Raw genomic sequence first — 20,482 nt, forward strand, 5'->3', positions numbered from 1 at the left:
ACAGCTGAATATTCATGAGGCAAGTTGGGTACAGGTAAAGAAGAAAACTTTCCTTCCAGGAAAAAAAAAAGCTATAACTAACAAATATTTTATGTATCTTTTTCTGACCTGGGTTATGTGAAATAACACATTAAAAAAAAGCTTAAGTCTGTTCAAATTTTATCTGTGAGTTTTGTTAGATACTCACAAAGATGCAGATTTGCTCAACTATTGCAAAAAGGCAAATATCCTCTAATATCTATAGTTTCTGGCTTCAGGGGACTTGAATCACCCTAGGTACTCAAGAATTAGCCTTTTAAGGATGTAAATGAAATTGTCCCAGGGCTGAGTGTGGGTAACTAACATGGTGGAGGGCAGTTATTTGCAGGGCTTGGCGCGTGAAAGTGCAAATAATATGTAAAGGATAAACTGCATTGTAAACTGAAATCTAATCTAAACTAGGCCCAGTGTTTAGGGGTGTCTGGAAGCCCTGAGCATCTCAGCAAGTAGACACCAGGCAGCATTGAAGTATTCAGGGAGATAGGAGTATATGGTGCACTGTCATTGGTCCGGAAGTGACCCTGAGAGATGCTGTTTGAAGTGGAGTGAGAAGAAGGCTTTGAGGGAGGGAGAGTGGCCTCTAACAGGGAATAACTTACTGTCATGGCCTCTTCCAAATACAGTGGGCTTTAGTTTCAGGCCTGACCTGAAAAAGAACTGGGATAAAAGTCAGAAATGAGGTAGAACCTAATTTTATAGTCTGGATGTAGATTGTTGAAGTGAATTATTGGCCTGAAGTTCAGTGGGGAAACTGGTGTCCCAGCTGACTCTAGGACACTCAATTTGGGACAGAAAAACTAATTCCAGGCCCTGCCTCCCAGTGTGGGCAGAGATCCTCTTTCCCGTCCAGCTTGGTCAGGACTGTTTCCAGGGCACTTGTTGGGAAGAGGACACAAGAACTTAAAAGGACCAGCAAACCACAAGGAGCTGCTTCCTCGATGTCAAATATAGAATCGTACGGTCTGATCAAGGAATAATGGCAGAAGTGCATTTCTAAATTTCATACTCAGCAATGTGTCCTGAAATCTACTGGAAGTGGACATCCCATTGGGAAGCTAATGCATACGTCCTGAAGTATCTGTGCATTTTTACCTCTACCCCTAGACAAAAGGGAACAAGTACCCTCATAGGATGAGACAGTCATTGTGTATCCACCCTGTGCCAGGCTCTGTTCTTGGTATTTGATAGATGATGATAACAGGGCCAATTCCCTCCCCTCAAGGAGCGTGCATTCCAGGGACCACACATGCAAAGATAAACCACTAAGCACACACTTGGATTTCAGGTGGTGATGAATACTGTGAAGAAAAATAGAATAGGCTCGTGTAAAGAGTGAGGACCTGAGATCCAGGGAAAAATTCTCTGTAGAGTGTTATCATTTGAGGAGAGCCTGTAAAGAGTTGAAAGAGTGAGGCATGGAAATAGCGGGGAGTGAGCGCTAGGCAAAGGCAGCAGCACTTTGATGCAGATGGAGCTGGGGTGCCTGGACCCAGAGGAGGGGTCGAGTGGATGAAGTGTCTCAAGGGAGGAGGAGAGAAGTGGGACAAGTAGTTGACAAAGGGCGGATCACAGAGGACGTGGGGGTCACAGTGAGGACTTGACATTTTATTTTCACTGCGATGGGAAGCCATTGAAGAGCTGTAAGTAGAGGAGCGGATCTGAAGCTACGACAGCTATTGGGTGGAGTGTTGATGGTGGAGGAGACCAACCTAGTTTCCTATTGAAATAATTCAGGAGAGACGGTGCTGGAGATGAAGGTGTGAAGCACTCAGAATCTGTCTATGTTTGAAGTTACTTCTGGCAGGATTTGCTGATGGATTGGCCATAGATTGTGAAAGAAAAAGAGAAATCAAGAATTCTTCCTAAATTTTTGGCCTAAGCAACTGAATGAACATGGGTACCATTTACTGGGAAAGACCGGAAGATGTTAGGGTTGGAGCAAAGATATGAAGACTTCTTATTTTCAAGCTAATACATAGCAACAGGTGAATTCAGTCAACACGAGCAGAGTGTGAAAGGAGTCCCTAAGGCCGGCCACACAGGCACATAAACAACTAAAATGAAACATATTTCAAGTCCACGTTTTATAGATGATGATTTTTCTAAAGTAAAACAAGAGGCCAAAGGGGTGAGACATAGTCTTTTTCATCAGTGGCAAGGAATAGAAACAATTTTGAATTTTTAATTAAGTCTAAGAGAGGACAGGCTTAACTGATTTGATGTCCGTTCACCTGGAGGTAGGTTAATGGAAGCACATATAGATGAATAGACAGACAGCTGAAAAAGCGAAAAAGGCAGCTACAGAATAATTAAGGTTACTGTTCAAACGTATTCTTTTTGTCATAAATAGTCATAGCAAAAAATTATAACATGTTTTTTTTTTTTTTTACCAGATATGTGAATTATCTCAATTAAAGCTTCAGTAATCCTATAGAGTTGGGTGTAATCTTACCTCCATTTCAGCAGTGGAGAAACTGAGTCCTAGAGAGGTTACATAATTTCTCTAAGGTCGAACAGCCAGGAAGTAAAGGAGCCCAGAGTCCATCCCTGCTTCACTGAGCATGAGCTCTCCAGCCGCTCACTGGGTTATTAGACCCACACTTCCCCACGGGTACGTTCCAGCAGTCAGGTCAGGGGACCTCACGTGGAGGCTGAAATAAAACCAAATTATACTCAGTTTCTAAATTTGATTTCCAAAGTTCCTTTGCCTGCCTTGGAAGGGGTGTCTCTATTTTCATATGCTTCAGCAGAGAAATTGAATAAGTCTCTTCTGTTTAAAGCTGCTTGACTTTGATTGTATTGGCTTTTTCTCTGACTGAATAAAAATCATAGAATTTGAGCAGCCTTGTATTTCTGTAACAGAGTATTGCTTATAGGAGAAAATTCTCCAGAAATCCTTTCCTCTTTTCCTCATTGCAGCACGTCAGTTAAGAAGACTACATTAAAGAACACAATACCGTCGAGCACCTACTTTCAGTTAACAAGTCTCAGCGGTTCCAAGGCGCAGGCGAAGGTCTTTCTGGTCACATGCTCCGCACTGGTTTCACGTAGGAAAAGTGGCACCATTTGAATGATCTTTTGCCATCTGAAGAATTTAGATACTTAAAGGGTCACCTTGCTTTATTCAGAAACTACTTGCTTTATTAAGAAACTACTACTCAGAGAAATATAAGGATTTGTAAGGGTTTAGGGATATAAATAGGATAAATCCCAACCCCCTGAAACAGTTTTCAGAAACCTTTTTTCCTTCCCCATGTTCTCTTTTTTTCCTTTATTAAAGTATAGTCAGTTACAATGTGTCAATCTCTGGCGTACAGCACAATGTCTCAGTCTTGTGTATACGTATATATGTTTGTTTTCATATTTAGAAATCTTTTTTTTTAAGAATAATGTACTAATGAATTAAAAGTGGCATAAAATCTCCTTTGAAGCTGACTGATGCAGTTGATAATGATAATCATTAAACATTCATTCTCCAGAGAGCTAACTGTTCTCTGTACGATGTTAAAATGTGAGTTCCTTAACCAGCACATTTTCTGTAACCTCGTGGAGATCCAAAATTCCTAATTCAAAACCGTCAGATAACATTATCTAACCAGTTATCAAACTGTAACATTTATCGCTTTCTCAAACTAATGACTCAGCAAACTGTTTTCCACTGAAATGAACATTATGATTTTAAATGCATTAGTGACATTTTCCAAATCCCTTAAAATTAGGAAGTACCACACACATTTTGCAGTGCATTTTTAGGAAATGCTGCTCCAAAAAAAATCCATTAAAAAATAAATGGAATGGATATGGATGATGTAAAGACCTAGCTAAGAATGTTGTCTGAATTTCCAGAGTTCACGCATTATGGATGTATTACCAATAAGCCACATTATACCAATAAGTTCACATATTACAAAAAGTACATTGAATGCCTCTGTGAAGACAAAAAGCCATTGAGACAATCATTAAAAATTACTCTCTTCTCGATACATCTTAAGTGAATATTTTAAAAGTTTTACAGAGAACTTCTGTGTTTCAGTTGGAATATAGGAAGTTGCAGGAGACCACTGCTTCCATCCTAAGAAGCAGAACACACTAGATAAGCTATAAAATCCATTTTTCAGAGAGCTGATAATGCAAAAACAAATAAACACAACAAACCTCAAAAAGAAATAAATTCCAGAGAGTGAGAAATTCCATACATGAGGAAAGACCTTAAATACTCAATTCCCTCCTAATTGGGATGTTTTCTGGACTGTCTTTCTGTTCCATTGATCTGTTTGTCTATGTTAGCCCAACACTAACCATTTTCATTACTATACATTAATTTCTTTTAGGGATAGAGTTGGAGTGGAATGAAAAAGGAAACAAAATACAGGCTAAGGAGTGAATGGTATATTGAATATTGGGGCATGAGAAAAGGAGAGAAGGGGACGTACGTCAGAAGGGGCAGTAGGATGTGAATAGAAAAGTCAGGTGTTTTAAGAGTAAGAGTGGACAATGTTAAGAGTCAGTTTTCAAGAAAACGTAAAGTGTGTATAAAGTTCTCAACAAAAATGTTCTTTATAATAGTTGAAACAAATATTTATCATGAAGAAAATGTAAAAATCTTTTTTTATGCCTCCTGAGGTTTCACTGGAGCTTTAGATCAGAGTGTGAGAAAAAAGAGGGTAGTGGACTCCAGGCAGAGCCAGATTTTAATTCCTGGGATCCTCATTCATTTCTTTGGGTTGTTTTCCAGCATTGAAGACTTTTCCTTTCCCCCACCGCTTACATTTCCTTTTCATAGGGATTGAATTCTCTATTAATGACTTAAACAGGAATAGTGCTCTGCACTTTAAATTCGGGAAATGACCCGTTTCCTGTGCCAGAGAAAAATGTGTGCTCGGGACTATTATCTATAGAATGTGCTTTGGACTTCCCGCTTAGCCCTTTCTTTCATTGTGCTGTGTTTTTTGAGTTATCTGATATCAATGTAAATTCCTGAGCAGCGCAAAATGAAGTATTATGTTGGAGACACAATAGTCCACTGGCATCTCTGAGTAAATATTTGTACAATATCAAAAAGTAAGGCAATTCAGCCAATATCTTAGTAAGGAAAAATTTCACAAGTATGTCCATGTAAGCTCAAGAACTGCTTTTTAGAAATTTGTTTTAGTCCATAGTGATCACCAGCTGACATCATGAAACATGCTTTTATCTGAAATGCCACCAGAAATTGTGGGGCATTTGAAATGTCTTTATTATTTTTGTGATTATTCCAAATGTATTGAAAAGTTCATTATTTTAATCTGACTTTAAGCTCTGGTACAAAAATTATGACTTGTGAATTGCAAAGGAATAGCTTTCAATTTAAATTTTGCTACCTAGCCTAGTACATTATCTTTGTTTAATGACGCTATTGGTGCTATAAAGGGTTGATAACATCTGGAAGAGCTAAGGCAGCTTCAAGAATTTTAGTCTTCTTTTCTATACCTGAATTTTCTGTTCAGGTTGTCTGGCAACTTACTCCATCAGCCTGTGTAATTCTTGCCTACACCCAGATAAAGTAGCAGCTCATTGAAATCAAAGCCTTGGTCTAGCCATGCTGCATATACACTGTTCAGTTTTTATTGCTACCTTGTGCTGTAAATCCTCTTGAGAATTATAGAGGTCATCTCCAGTCTTTATTAACCCCTTATGGTTTGATCATGCATTAAATTTTTTCTATCTTCAACTATTTGTTAATTTTTAAATTTCTGGAATATTTAGAAAATACGAGTAGAGAGATTGACATGAACCGCATTTGAGAACCAGCCTGGAATCCTGAGTAGAAGAGATCAATACAATTTGACAATATGGAATATATATGTATTAGCTCCCCCCCCCCACATTGCTTGAATTAATTGTTTTAAAATCAAGGAATTCTTCCAAAGTTGGAGTTAGTTGGATCGATTCACTGTTAATAAAGGAGCAGAGAGCTGGAGGCAGGGGCCTTACCCTCTAGTTCTCTTCCCTCTCGAATTAAGTAAAACCACAGTAGAAGTAAGTGCTATGCTTTGGTGTAGGGGACAATAGGGAAGAGTGGTGACTGAAGCAAATGAAGACAGCTTGTGGCCATCTTTGCTTCAGCCTGTTGCAACCATTCAGGGATGTGAGCCCTGTGTTGATTGTTCTCTAGTTTGGAGAGAGACTATAATTACTGACTTTTATGTGAATGCTCTTATTTCTTTAAATGTTAGCAATTGAATCAGTGTTTTAACGACCCTGTGCTATGTTAAGAAATACCTTTACTATTCTTGACCTCTACTTTAGACTGACTTTTTGCTCTAGGTCGGTGGAAGTTAACTATGCAAGAAAGACTGCTATAACATAGGCTGAGCCGTGAGATGACATGGTTGTAATAAAAATCAAGACAAATATAAGAAAAAGTTCAACAAAAACTTAACAAAAATCTTAACCAAAACTCATAAAAGTAACACAAGACACACTTCAGAAAAGTTTGCATTGTTATATTTTTCATTGTAATCATCTCCATAAATTTCTTAATTTTTCACTTTTAATAATTTTATACATAACTGTTTATCTTTTATCTTGTTTGTTTTCACTGTTGACTTTCTAGCCACCTATTAAAAATCTTGTGCCTTGCATGTAGTTAGTGCATTGATCATGTGCTGACAAAGATAAATTCTTTCATTTGAAAACTCCTGAAGAACACAGTGCGTCATGCTGCCTTTTGGCGTACTGAAGTCAAATAGAAGACACTAAATAATGCTTTAATTATCCTCAAATCCTGGGAGAGTTTCAGCCAAAAGTGTTTAAAAAATCTGGATGTTATTATGATGAAAAATTATTTTCACCTAGGCTCTCCGATAATGATGATGTTCACTTTGAATTAATAATTGTTCTGCAAGAGAGCAAAATATCTTTTGGTGGGAAATTGAGCAATAATTAAAAAGCCTTCAACAACTATGGCACAGCAGATCCTTTTGTGTCTGAATCATGAGAAAACATCAACATTCAAAGGGTTTTCACTGGGGATCATAATATGCTATTTAGGTATCTTTGTGATCTCTTTAGGCACCTATCCGAGTAATCCAAGTGATTGAGATGTATATATATATAGAGAGATGGTTTGTAGAGTGATAGATGCCCATGAGTGGTTGTACCATTTTGGATTCCCACCAGCAATGAACGATAATTCCTGATTGCTCCACATTCTCAGTAGCCTATGGTGTTGTCAGTATTTTGGATCTTGTCCTTTCTAATAAGTGTGTGGTGGTGTCTCATTATTTTAATTTTTAATTGCCTAATGACAAAAGATTTGAGCATCTTTTTATATATGCTTATTTGCCATCTACTTATCTTCTTTGGTAAGGTGTCTGTTCAATTCTTTCGCCCATTTGAAAAATCTGAATGCTCACTTCTTTATTGTTGAGTTTTAAGAGTTGTTTGTATATTTTGGGTAATAGTCTTTTATCATATATATTTTGGCATATATATGGCTTGTCTGTGGCTTGTCTTCTCTTTTTGTCATTTACAGAGCAGAAGTTTTAATTTTAATGAAGTCCAATTTGTTTTGTTCCTTACAAAGATCATGCCTTTGGTGTTGTATCTAAAAACGTCATCACCATACCCAAGGTCAGTATTTTCTCCTATGTTGTCTTCTAGTTTGGCATTTTACATTTAGGTCTGTGATTTATTTTGAGTCAGTTTTTCTGAAGGATGTAAGGTCTACGTCTAGATTTTTTAAATTTTAATTTGCATGCAGATGTATAGTTGTTACAGCACCATTTGTTGAAAGGACTGTTCTTTCTTCATTGTATTGACTTTGCTCCTTTGTCAAAGATCAGTTGACTATATTTGTGTGAGTGTATTTCTAGGCCCTCTGTTGTGTTCCATTGATCTACTTTTCTTTTCTTTCACCAAAACGACACTCTTTTGATGACTGTGGTTTTATAGTAAGCCTTGACGTTAGGTAGTGTCAGTCCTCTGATTTTATTCTTCTTCTTCAATATTGTCTATGCTGTGTCTTTTATCTCTCCATATAAACTTAGAATCATTTTTTTGAAATCCACCTAATAACTTGCTGGAATTTTGATTGTAATTGTGTTAAGTCTACAGGTCAAGTTGGAAGAGCTAACATCTTGACATTATTGACTCTTCCTATTCATGAATGTAGAGTATTTGATTCTTTGATATTTTTTATTCGGAGTTTGGTCATTTTCCTAAGTATTTAATTTTGGAGGTGCTAATGTAAAAGGCATTGTGTTTTTAATTTCAAATTCCACTTGTTCATTGCTGGTACCTAGAAAAGTAATCAACTTTCGTATATTAACTGTGTATCTTACAACCTTGCATATTAATTCCAGGAGTTTTTTGGTTAGTTCTTTTGGATTTTCTAATCAGACAATTATATATTTGCAAACAAAGACAATTTCATTTTTTCTTTCCAATCAATATACCTTTTATTTCCTTTTTTGGTCTTAATGCATTAGCTAGCAATTCCAGTACAATGCTGAAAAGGACTGATAAGGGGGGAATATCCTTGCATTGTTCCTGATCTTAGTGGGTATGCTTCTTGTCTCTTCTTTTTAAAATTTATTTTTATTCTTATTTATTGTAGTGTAGTTGGCTTACAATATTATATTACTTTCAGGTGTACAGCATAGTGATTCAATATTTTTGTGGATTACACACCATAGAAAGTTAGTATAAAATATTGACTATGTTCCCTGTGCTGTGACTTTTATATACCCCTGTGACTTATTTATGTAGTACCTCTTAATCCCCTTCACTCGTTTTGCCCCTTTCTCACCTCTCTCCCCTCCGGTAACCGTTAGTTTGTTCTCTGCATCTGTTAGTCTGTTTCTGGGTTTTGTTTTGTTTTGTTTTGTTTTTTAGGGAAAGTTTCTAGTTTCTCACCATTATGTATAATGTTAGCTGTAGAGTTTTTAAAGACATTTTATAATGTTAAGGACATCCCCCTCTGTTAGTTTGCTGAGAGTATTTGTTGTTAATGACTGTTAGATTTTGTCACATGCATTTTCTGCATCTATTGATATGATCATATGGTTTTTCTTTTTAGAGTGTTCATGTGATGGATTATATTAATTGATTCTCCAATGTTGAACTGAATTTGCATATTTGGGAAATTCCCACATGCATATGTGTGCTGTACAATTCTTTTAATACATTTTTGGGTTTTATTTGTTAATACTTTGTTTAGGATTTTTGCATATAGTTTATGAGCGATACTAGTCTGTAGTTTTCCTGTGAAGTCTTTGCTTTTGGTCATAGAACAAGTTAGGAAGTATATCCTCTACTTCTGTCTTCTGAAAGAGATTGTAGAGAATCGGTACAATTTCTTCCTTAAAGATCTGGTAGAATTCACCAGTGAACCCATTTGGTGTGTTGCTTTCTGTTTTGGAAAGTTATTAAATATTGATTCAATTCCTTTAACAGATACAGTCCTCTTCAAATTGTATTTCTTTTTCTGTGACTTTTGGCAGGTTATGTCTGTCAAGGAATTGATCCATTTCATTTAGGTTATCATTTGTGGTCATAATATTTTTCATGGTATTCTTTTATTATCACTTTAATGTCCATGGGATCTGTGATGAGGCCCTATTTTTCATCTGTGATACCAGTAATTTGTGTCTCTCCCCACCCACCCCCCTCATTAATCTGGCTAGAGGCTTATCAGTTTTATTTATTTTTGCAAAGAATCAGCTTTTGGGTTTGTTGAAATTCCCTATTGATTTTGTATTTTAAATTTTACTGGTTTCTGCTCTCATTTTTAGTATTTTTTTCCTTCTGCTGACTTTGGATTTAGTTTGCTCTTCTTTTACTGGTTTCCTAAGTGAAAGCTTAAATGATAGATTTTAGATCTTTCTTCTTTTCTAATATACGCATTCAACACTATAAATCTCCCTCTTAGCACTTCTTTTGCTGCATCCCACAAATTTTGGTGGGTTGTATTTTCATTTTCTTCAAAATATTTGTATATTTGTCTTGAGATTTCTTATTTGACCACTGTGTTATTTAGAAGTGTATTGTTTAATATCCATGCATTTGGGGGTTTTCTAGCTGTCTTTCTATTATTGATTTCTAGTTTAATTTATTCCACTGTGGTCTGAGCAGACATTGTATGATATCTATTCTTTTAGATTTGTAAAGATGTGTTTTATTGCCCAGAATGTAGTCTATTTTGATCAATATTCCATGATTTGAGAAGAACGTACTTTCTGCTATTATTGGATGTAGTCTATTGATGTGCATTATATCCAGCTGATTGATGACGTTAAGTTCAACTGTGTCCTTTCTGATTTTCTACCTGCTGGATCTTTCCATTTCTGATAGAGAGTTAAGTCTCCAATGATAATAGACTCATCTATTTCTCCTTGTAGTTCTGTCAGTTTTTGGCTGATGTATTTTGATGTTCTTATTACACACATACATGTTAAAGATTGCTATGTCTTTTTTGAGAATTGACATTTTTATATCTATGTAATATTCCTTTTTATCTCTGATAATATTTCTTGCTTTGAAGTCTGCTCTGTCAGAAATTAATATAGCTTCTCCTGCTTTGTTTTGATTGTTAGCATGGTATATCTTTTTATCATCCCTTTACTTTTAACCTACATATATGTCTTTATATTTAAAGTGGGTTTCTTTTAGACAGTGTATACTTGCATCTTGTTTTTTGATCCACTCTGACAATCTCTTTTAATTGGTGCATCTAGACCATTGACATTTAATGTGATTTTTTTATATAGCTGGATTAATATCTGCCATATTTGTTACTATTTTCTATTTCTTATCTCCCCCCCCCCCATTTTTGTATTCCATTCTTTTTCTGGCTTTAATAGAGCATTTTATTGATTCCATTTTCTCTTCTTTCTTAGTATATCAATTATGCCATTTATTTATTTATTTACTTTTTTTAGTGGTTGCCTTGGAGTTTGCAATACACGTTTACAAATGATTCAAGTATACCTTCAAACCATACTGTAACTCTTCATGGGTAGTGCAAGTAGCTTATAATAACAAAAGTTATTTTCCCCTCACTTTTGAAGGGATAGTTTCTCAGGATACAGTATTCTAGGTTGGTGATTTTTTTTTCTCTCAACATCTTAAATATTTCACTTTAAATATTTAACTCTTCTTGCTGGCATGGTTTCTGAGGAAAGTCAAATGTAATTCTCTTCTTGGTTCCTGTATAGGTAAGGTGTTTTTCCCTCTGGCTCTTTTCAAGATTTTTTTTTTCCACTTTGAATATGATATGCCTAATTGTGAGGTTTTGGGGTGTTTTCCTTGTTTGGTATTCTCTGAGATTCCTGAATCTGTGGTTTGGTATTTGACATTAATTTGGAGAAATTCTTAGTCATTATTGTTTGAATATTTTTGTTCTTTTCTCTCTCTTCTCCTTCTCCTATTCCCATTATGCATATTGTTACACTTTACGTCATCATGGAGGACTGTGGAGTTCTTGGATAGTCTGTCCTATTTCTTCCCATCTTTTTTTGCCTTGCTTTTCAGTTTTGAAAGTTTTATTGCCATATCCTCAAAGTTAGTGATTCTTTGCTCATCTGTGTCCAGTCTACTAATGAGCCCATTGAAGACATTCTTCATTTATGTTACAGGTTTTTTTTTTTTAAATTTCCTAGGGTTTCTTCTTGATTCTTTCTTAGAGTTTCCATCTCTCTGCTTTCATTATCCATCTGCTCTTGCATGTTGTCTACTTTTTAGCTAGAACTGTAGCATATTAATCCTGCTTTTTTGAAATTTCTGGTCTGACAATTCCAACATCTCTGTCATATCTGAATCTGGTTCTGATGCTTGCTCTGACTCTTCTAACTGCCTTTTTGGTCTTTTAATATGCCTTGTAATTTTTTGTTGTAAGCCAGATATGATGGGCTGTGTGAAAGGAACTCTGGTAAATAGGCCTTTAGTGATGTGGTGGTATATGTAGGAATGGGAAGTGGTCTATAGTCTTGTGATTAAGTCTCAGTCTTTTGGTGAGCCTGTGTCCCTGAACTGTGAACTTCACCATTTTTTTTTTTTTGTTTCCCCCTCTCCTTATATGGAAAATGTTGACCAGCGTAAGCTAGGATTGAGTATTTTCCTTTCCCATCTGGAAGAGTAGAGCAGCCTGGAGTTGGATATTTCTCTTCCGCCAGTGGAATTAGGTTTGGGTATAATTCCAGTAGTATAGACACTCATAAAATACTTTCCCTTGAGGACAGGCCTCATTAAGAATAGAATAGTTTGATGTATTTAAAAATGGTTACTTTTTCTTTCTCATTGCTGTTGAAGGACAGGGTTTTTCTCTGATATTCACTGTGAGAAACTGGTAAAGCTCCTGGAGGTAAAACTCATAAAAGTGTGAGGAATCCCTCCTTTGACTTTGTCCCCTTGGAGTTTTAACTCTCAGATTTGTCCACACTGAGTCTCCAGTAATTTGTTGGTTACAGTTAAGGATTTCCTAACATGTACCACTTCTCGCAGAGATTTTTACTTTTGGGTTTTTGATCTAGTAAGTTGTGATTCTCTATTTTTGCCTGTTTGTGCACTGATATTTGTGCTAATGGTACAAAAGCAATGATGTGTAATATTGCTGATGCTTTAGTGTGAATCAAGGCACTGGCACCAAACTGTGCTATTAATTACCACATACTTCACTGACACCCACTCCTGTGGGTGGCAGGGGGATGCCAGTTGCATGTAAGAATGTTCTTGATAAAGCTGTAAAAATGATTAATTTTACTAAAACTTGACTCTTGAGCACATCTTTGTGATGAAATGGGAAGTACAGCTAAGGACTTCTGTTGCATCCTCACGTATTATGGTCATCTCCAGGGGAAGAACGTGTATTACTGTTTGAGTTGCTATGGAACATCCTATTTACTGGAAATAACAACTGTGAGACAAACTGTGGTTTCAGTTTCAGGGCATTTGGGTATTTGGAAGATATTTCCTCAAAAAAGAGTAAAGTGAGCCTGTCATTGCAAGAAAAAACAGCTGACAGTATTTACTGATGATGACAAATTCAAGCTGGCAAGTGAATTTAGAGTTTTGGAAAATGTATGTCCATCAGTGTAACCTCGGTAGCTTCCTTATAGTTAAAGACTTTTCTAATGAGCTGGATACTGATATTAACTAACATGATGTGTTTTTTTAATATTGAATAATGAATATTATTAATATTTGGAAGATACGGTAAATCACTTAAATGTGCAACATTAAACATGGATAAAAGAGCTGTTCAAATTGCAAGACAGATCAATAGGTTTTAATGTAATAGAGTACAAAAAGTTCACTGATGTGGTTTCAGATGACTACCTTTGAGAAAATACCGCTATTGAATTTTGGTGTTATATTAAAGAAGAATACCCACAACTCATTGACAATGTTATAGCAATGGACATATTTTTCCCTTTTCAAACTATCATTGAAAATATGATGCCAAATAACATATCACAACACATTGAAGCATATATGAGAATCCAGCTATCTTCTGCTAAGCTAGACATTAAAGAAATTTGTAATCCTATAAAACAGTGCCACACTTCTCACAGAAAATTTTTTGAGAAAAGATAGCTATTTTTTCATAAAAGTATGTTGTATATGTTAACATGTCATGGGTTTATAATTGTTAATTTAAGATAAATTTATAAGTAAGTGAATTTTTGACAACAAACATTAAATTTTTCTTATTTTTAATTTCTAATATGTCAAATATTGATAGATATAATACACAGAAGTAAAAGCTCTTTCTCCATAATTTCTAAGAGTGTAAAGGATACCTGAGATTGAAACCTGTGAGAACCACTACCATGTAACATAAATATTGCTGAATTTTGCCTAGTAATTAATAATTAATATGTATTTAAATTTATAGACATTAACACGACAATATGCATGCTGGTGCTTTTTTTCATGTTAAAGGAAGGATTCTTCTCAAAAAATTTGAAATCACTGGTGTTCAGGGAAAAGTGAAAACCAGTGGACTGGAGAATTTATGAAGGATTTGCCAAAAGTATATTAAGGGAACATAAAATGTAACTTGAAGGATGAATAAAGCTGTTATTTTCTAGCTTAAAAAACGAACCCTTCCTTGATCCAAATCCACCTCCATATTTCTGTTCCTTTTCTCAGCAAAACTTTAAAAAATTTTAAACTTTTTCTGGTTACTGGTTCCATTTTCTTATTCTCTGTTTCCTTCTCTTCCTATTACTTTGGGACTGCTGTGGTTAAGATCAGTGGTGATTGACCTCTGCGTTGTCAAGTTATGTATCTTTATGGACCTCACCTGAATTCTCAGCACTGATAAAGCTGTGGACCACTCCTTCTTTCTTGAAACCCTCTCTCTGTTGGCTTTGGTGACACCACACTCTCTTGGTTTTGTTCCTACCTTACTGGCTTCTTTGACATCTAAATGTTGGAGTGCCCCAAGGTTCTGTCCTTTTTTCTTCTTTGTCTACATACTGTCTCCAGTGAACTGAAGTCAATTGTCTCTTCTCTCAATGAACAATTGCCCTGAGTTATGTCTTTGTGCCAGTGACACTCAACTCTTTAACCTCAGCCTCAGAAACCGAGATCAGTACAGCTCTCTCTACTGGAGATCTCCACATTGGTGACCAATAGGCCTCTCAAGCTCAGCACAGCCAGAACAAACTCTGACTCCAACAACTACTCCTTCAGATGTCTCCATTCCAATAAGATGGCACCGCGGTCAACCAGGTGTTCAAGGCAAACTCAAATGACAAGCATTTTTCATTTGTTAGGACTTTGTTTTTCTCTCAGGAAGACAAAACAAAACAAAGCATTTATCTTCCAAAGAATTTTGATGTCGTAATACTGTTTTCAGTTCAAGAGATAAAAGGAAAACGTTTACTCGTTATTTTTTCCACTTGTTTTCACAGAGTCTACTTCTTCCTGTGGTAGTACAGCTCCTCTTGATTTGTTTCCCTTTTTACGTTAAATTTATGCTCCTCTGTTCGTATTAAATAGCCACATTGTCAAGGTGCTGCTAAGATCATTCTGAATGTAGACTATTCATAAGAGTAGTAAGGTTTGATGTCTATATAAGAAATTCAGATTGGCGTCAGGCATGTAGAATTGAAAGAGTGAACTTTTAAATTCAGTGCGGCTTTTGAGAGTGATCTACTGTGTGTAATTGACTGATAAAAAGAACGGGAAGGACAAAAATGAGTTGCGAAAGACACTTTACTACGTTCTGGGAATAAAACTCATCATGGACTTTGCTTTACTTTTGAACTGACAGCAGCCCAGAGGGATAGACGAGGAGAAAGGGGATTGTTGTCATCTCTCTATTATATGTGAATGAGTTTTCTTCCTTCTTTTGATTTCTTGTTAGCAAATTTGTGACCCTTTCAGCTTTCTTAAACTTTAATTAATGTATGACATTTACCATGTTTCACCAAACACTTGTTGAGAGGAAAACAATATGGGGCCCACTGAAGAGAAGATGAAGAGTTCTGCCCTCTGAGTCGGGAACCATGAGTAAAGTGATGTCTGGGAACATGTTGTGTGGGATGATTGTTGGGGAGCTCTGGTTTGCTGAGCATGTGATAATAACACTCCTGCCAGCTGGAGGTACATGAAGAGGTACCAGCGAGCATCACTTCTTCCAAATGTGACCCAGTCTGTCTTATCTGGCTCACCTGTCTCAGCATCTCCCTAGCCTTCAGAGATTATTATGACCTGTGTATGCAGCCTAGATTGTGATTTTCATTGTTGGTAGCGGAACCCTCAAGTGGCTGAGTGACAAGATACTGTGCACAGAGGGAGTGTGACATGGAGTTGAAAGTCAAGGTGAAGTAAGTCAACCTGTTTTACCCATCGAGTCTCACTTATTTGTCTCATAAGTGTGTTTCTTCAATGTTTGGAAGAATCAACATAAAGGAATGTTCATCAGACTGTGGTCTCTGGACCAGCTGCTTAGAATCACCCAGGAAACTTGCTCAAAATGCAGATTTCTGGGTCCTAAACCAATCTGCTGAATCGGACCTTCTGGGGACAGGGCTGGGGATCTGCATTTGGAAGAAACACTCCAAGTCTTACACACAATGAAGAGTTTGAGAACCACTGGCATTAAAAGCAATTTTTTCCTGTACTTATTTTCCATATATTTGTATTGAAATGAAAATGATCTAATTCTGATGAAATTCTGGACCAGTGAGAATGAATGAATACAGAGATAAAATGACATATTAAATCTCATGTATTTTTATGACTAGAGTATTACTGCTTCTTTGATTGGTAGGAGAAAGATTCAATGCCCCAATTACCAAAATCTGAACAACTCTAGATTCTGGTAGTTAAAGGATGATTCTGAAAACACGTTGTTTTATCTTTATCTTCAGAAAGGAAGATTTACACGTTTTGTAAAAAATGTCAAAACGTTTTCATGATTTTGCCCTCTCTGCAGACTATCTAAAATCTGCCTTCACTGTTGAATAAAATGAGGCTCTTGGGAAAAATAAATGCTTGGTTAAAAATGCTAAGAAGTTTTCTTTCGTATGCAGTTAAACAAAAAGTTTCATATTGTCACGGAGGATAAGAAAATAAAAAGTCAGATAGGGGACAGTGCTTGCTTTACTAGTTTGCATGTTTCCTTTACCTCATAGTTTGATTCCTTTTCACTACCTCCTGTCTTTAATTTGTTGATTTCAGAATGTGACCGAGTTCAGTTTAGGAAGATAAGGTTTATAAATGTAGAGGTGAAGTGTAAGCGTTGCTTGCACGAGAAGTCACATGTTCCCTATGTGGTCAACGCGAAATGTAAACGAGGCAGCCAATGTACCCGCATTGTTTTAGGACTAAATGGAAGGAACTCAGGAGCATTTTTGATGTATGAGTATATGGAGAAATATTCAAGAAAAGCAAAACTAAAATTAAAAATTAGACTAACACTAATTAAAATGGGCCCTTAAAGTCAGAACACTCAACAGTCTCTCTCCATTGCCAATTATACCTAACTGTAGATAATATTTCAAAAAATTGAGTCCCGTGTTTCCAATTAAAGAATTAAGGTGCCACGCAATACTTTCTTGTTCATTTTATTTAATTCAGCGAACTCTTTTATTCAGTTGAGGCTGTCAGTACTGATGTGGCTTTGTAGTTACGGAATCTGAAATGTGAGTTCTTGAACCAGGAGTCAAGATGGGGCTGAAGCTAATGCTGGGAGTGAGATCTTGTGGCCCATTTGCTTTGTTTCTTTTAAATAATCTTGTTTTTCTTTTTACAAAGATTATAACATGCAGACAGCCAAACATTCTGAAAATAAGGGAGTGTACAAAGGTCAGCTTGCTACCACCCGGAGGTCATCACTGTTTGCGTTTTAGTATATGCTACATATTTTTTCTTAGTATGAATGCACGTCGACATTACCCCTGTCGATATACGTATGTATACTTGTAGGTGTGTCTGTATATGTATGTGCACAACATGTATGCTGCTTAGTAAATTTTTTCAGCAAACAATGTTTATAGACATCTGTTGTATAGACACATATGTATATATGATTTTTCATCCCATTCCATTTATGATTATACTTTTGCCCAGTATTCTGTACTTTGCATGGTCTATCACATATGAAATGATCCCACTAATGATGGGCATTTAGATTGTTTCCTGTGTTTCCACTTCTGTAATCAATACACTGAAAGCCCTTGTCTGAATATTTTCTTAGGATAAATCCCTAGAGGTAGAATTGCTGGGTTAAAGGGAATGCCCATTTAAAAGTTTGGAGATATAAGCTGTCCTCAGAAGTGTTGTGTCATTTTCTACTGTTGCTGGCAATGTCTCGAGGGTGATGATTTTGGCATATTATGAGCAATCCTGTGTTTTGTTCATGTTTTAAATCTTTGTAAATGTAGCATGTCAAAAATGACATTCTTACCTTCATTTTCATTTGCCTGATGCAGTATCCCAAGACTCCCCTGAGCTTCTGTGTGCCCTGGGAGGTTGATGGGCTGTCATTCGTACCCTGACTTGGCAGGTAGTGGCTGAAGTTCTTAAGACAGTCAAGGGAAGAAATGATCTCACCTGGTCACTAGGTAGTTAAATAGATGCTGTCTTGAGAACACAGACCAGATTTGCTGGTTAGAAAGTCTCTTCTCTTTTTCCTTCTAAACTTTCTTTTTTAAGTTCCAGTATAAATAACTCTTTCTACTTCTTTTTTTCTTTGCTAGAATAATAGCTTACACAGTCATGGATCAAAGCTTAATGACCATCAGGAAGAGTCCAGATCTTTGAACTACTAATGAACTCATTTGCCTACCAGAGGGCTGTGGAGAGTCCTGACCTGAAATACAAATTCTGGCTTCCTAAAACTTAAGGGGGGGGGGGTGGTGGGAAATCCTTCCATTCCTTCTTGAAAGTCACTTTCTCTTTCTCCCTTCCTCCTTCACTCCCTCAGTCGCTCTCACTTCCAAAGGGATCACTTCATGATATTTCTAGCCCTTTTGTTTTTTAGTAGAAACTCCATTGTTTGTTAGATTTTGGTCTTTTGTGCTTCAGAGGACTTAGAAGTTTAGGAAATATTTGTTAAGTGTTTACCGCAGAACTTTGAGGTCTTGGTGGATAAACTTAATTCATATATACATGATCACTTTGGGCCCTGCCCCCAAACTATAAGGGAAATGGACTTCCCAGGTAGGAGAAGCAATGCACAGGATTTTTGCCTTTTACAGCAAAGCTATTATACTCAATAGTTAGTTTTTAAGCTTTGGTTTATTATAAAAAAATTAGTTCTGATCAACACCCAGTTATTTGACCAACCTAATGTTGTCTTCATAATATCTTCTCTTGTTTCCCCCAGGCATTCTTACACCGAATGAACCAGTGCGCCGCATCCAAAGTTGACAAAAATGTAACAGAAGAAACAGTGAAGGTGAGGAGGTATAATGGGCCCTCGACCCCAGCATGAGGTCCCCTCAGATAAAATTTTAACTCTGGGTTCATCACCTTGTCTCCCGTTCCAGTGTGAGCTCTGTGCTAGGCCCTGGTGGGAGTGACAATTAGAAGAAGGGAAACTACAGTTTGGGAAAAGAAATGGGGCTTATAAGGGTGGTGTAGAAGACAGAGAGAATTTTTTTGCCAAGATCTTGGAAATGTTTGAAAAGAGGAAAAAAAAATAACCCCAAGACTGAGAACCTTAGTGTCTCCAAGGGGGTGGGAGCTGAACCGTGTGTGGGACGATTGCTGGAGGGGCTCACCAGGTAGGATGTGGGCAGATGCAACTTCCAGACTTTGACCCCTAAAGGACAAACAATTTGGATGGTCCACTGGTGCAGAAAAGAAAGTCCACACAGTATCTTCACCTCACAGACAAATGTATGAGCATCTCCTTTTAAACTGTAGGAAAGGAAAATTGGGAAGAGTTTTGGGGAAAAAAAGGGGGGGGTGGTAAATGAAAATCGTGCCATAGTCATTATTTCTCAGTTAAATTGTATAAATCATCATTGATATTTATTTTTGATGCTAACTTGCTGTTTTATTTTACTGAAAATAAAAAATTCCCAAGGATTTTATAAGCACTTAAGACTATTTCCTATTACATTAAATACTCTCTTTTACATTCTCCTTACCATGGGGTATTTTAGCTTGTGTGCAAGCAAAAAACACCTGAGGCTCAAATGGACCTGAAGATACTTTGACTCCCATATCGGGAGCTCCAGGCAGAAGAGAAGGTTGAGGACGGGTGGCTCAGGGAGGTGACCCAGTTGGCCAGGTTCTCCAGCTCTTCACTCTGCCCCTGGGCTGGCTCCTCCTGCAGCTGCAAAGTGACCCTGGAGCTGTGCCAGCTGTCACTTCCAGACACAGCACCTTTCAAAGGGCTGTCCACTCCAGGGTGCCCTTCTTGGGGACAAGGAAGCCCTTTCCCCGAGGCCTGCCAGCAAATCTGCCCACGCAGTTTTACCCGCAGCCCGTTCTCAGTGGCGTGGGACTGCCGCGCCTGGAGTCAGTTACTCCGGATTATCCTGCGAGCCAGGGACAGGTTCCTGGTTCCCGGAGCTGCGTGGGAGTGGAGGGGGTGTCCGGGTGGAACTGGCGCCCCCCCCTGCCGGGTGGGTGGGAAGGACAGCTATCCCCTGAAGTGTTCAGCGTGGAGAGAGAACACTGTACTCGCAGTAGACTTTTTTTAAAGCCCGCTTCGTGATGGCTCTTACACGTTTGTTACAGATGCTGTTCTCCAACATTGAAGAGATCCTTGCGGTACACAAAGAGTTTCTGAAAGTCGTGGAAGAATGCTTACATCCAGAACCTAATGCTCAGCAAGAAGTGGGAACCTGCTTTCTTCGCTTTGTAGGACAAATTTCTGTTTATTTTAAAAGCTTCCCCCTAGAATTTAAGAGTTAGCTCTTGGCATAGTAGGATGTGGGGATCCAGCATTAGAAGTAAAATCTGACACCAAAAGTTTGGGGTCTTTTCAGGCCAA

At 37.3% G+C, this 20,482-nt stretch overlaps 1 protein-coding gene across 4 annotated transcripts in view; it reads left to right on the forward strand.

Annotated features, from left to right (window-relative positions):
- PREX2 (phosphatidylinositol-3,4,5-trisphosphate dependent Rac exchange factor 2) overlaps nucleotides 1-20,482 on the forward strand; it is a 232,966-nt gene that overhangs the window by 41,814 nt on the left and 170,670 nt on the right. For 3 of the 4 annotated variants that reach the window (XM_074354995.1, XM_074354998.1, XM_074354997.1), the window contains 2 exons: nucleotides 18,863-18,934; nucleotides 20,227-20,349. In XM_074354995.1, the coding sequence (XP_074211096.1) occupies nucleotides 18,863-18,934; nucleotides 20,227-20,349 (195 nt within the window). Of the gene's footprint in view, nucleotides 1-7,512; nucleotides 7,654-18,862; nucleotides 18,935-20,226; nucleotides 20,350-20,482 lie in introns of those variants that run through there. The other variant, XM_074354999.1, reaches the window with a different exon arrangement.

The sequence above is a fragment of the Camelus bactrianus genome, chromosome 29 (assembly GCF_048773025.1).
Source record: "Camelus bactrianus isolate YW-2024 breed Bactrian camel chromosome 29, ASM4877302v1, whole genome shotgun sequence".
NCBI classification, from domain to species: domain Eukaryota; kingdom Metazoa; phylum Chordata; class Mammalia; order Artiodactyla; family Camelidae; genus Camelus; species Camelus bactrianus.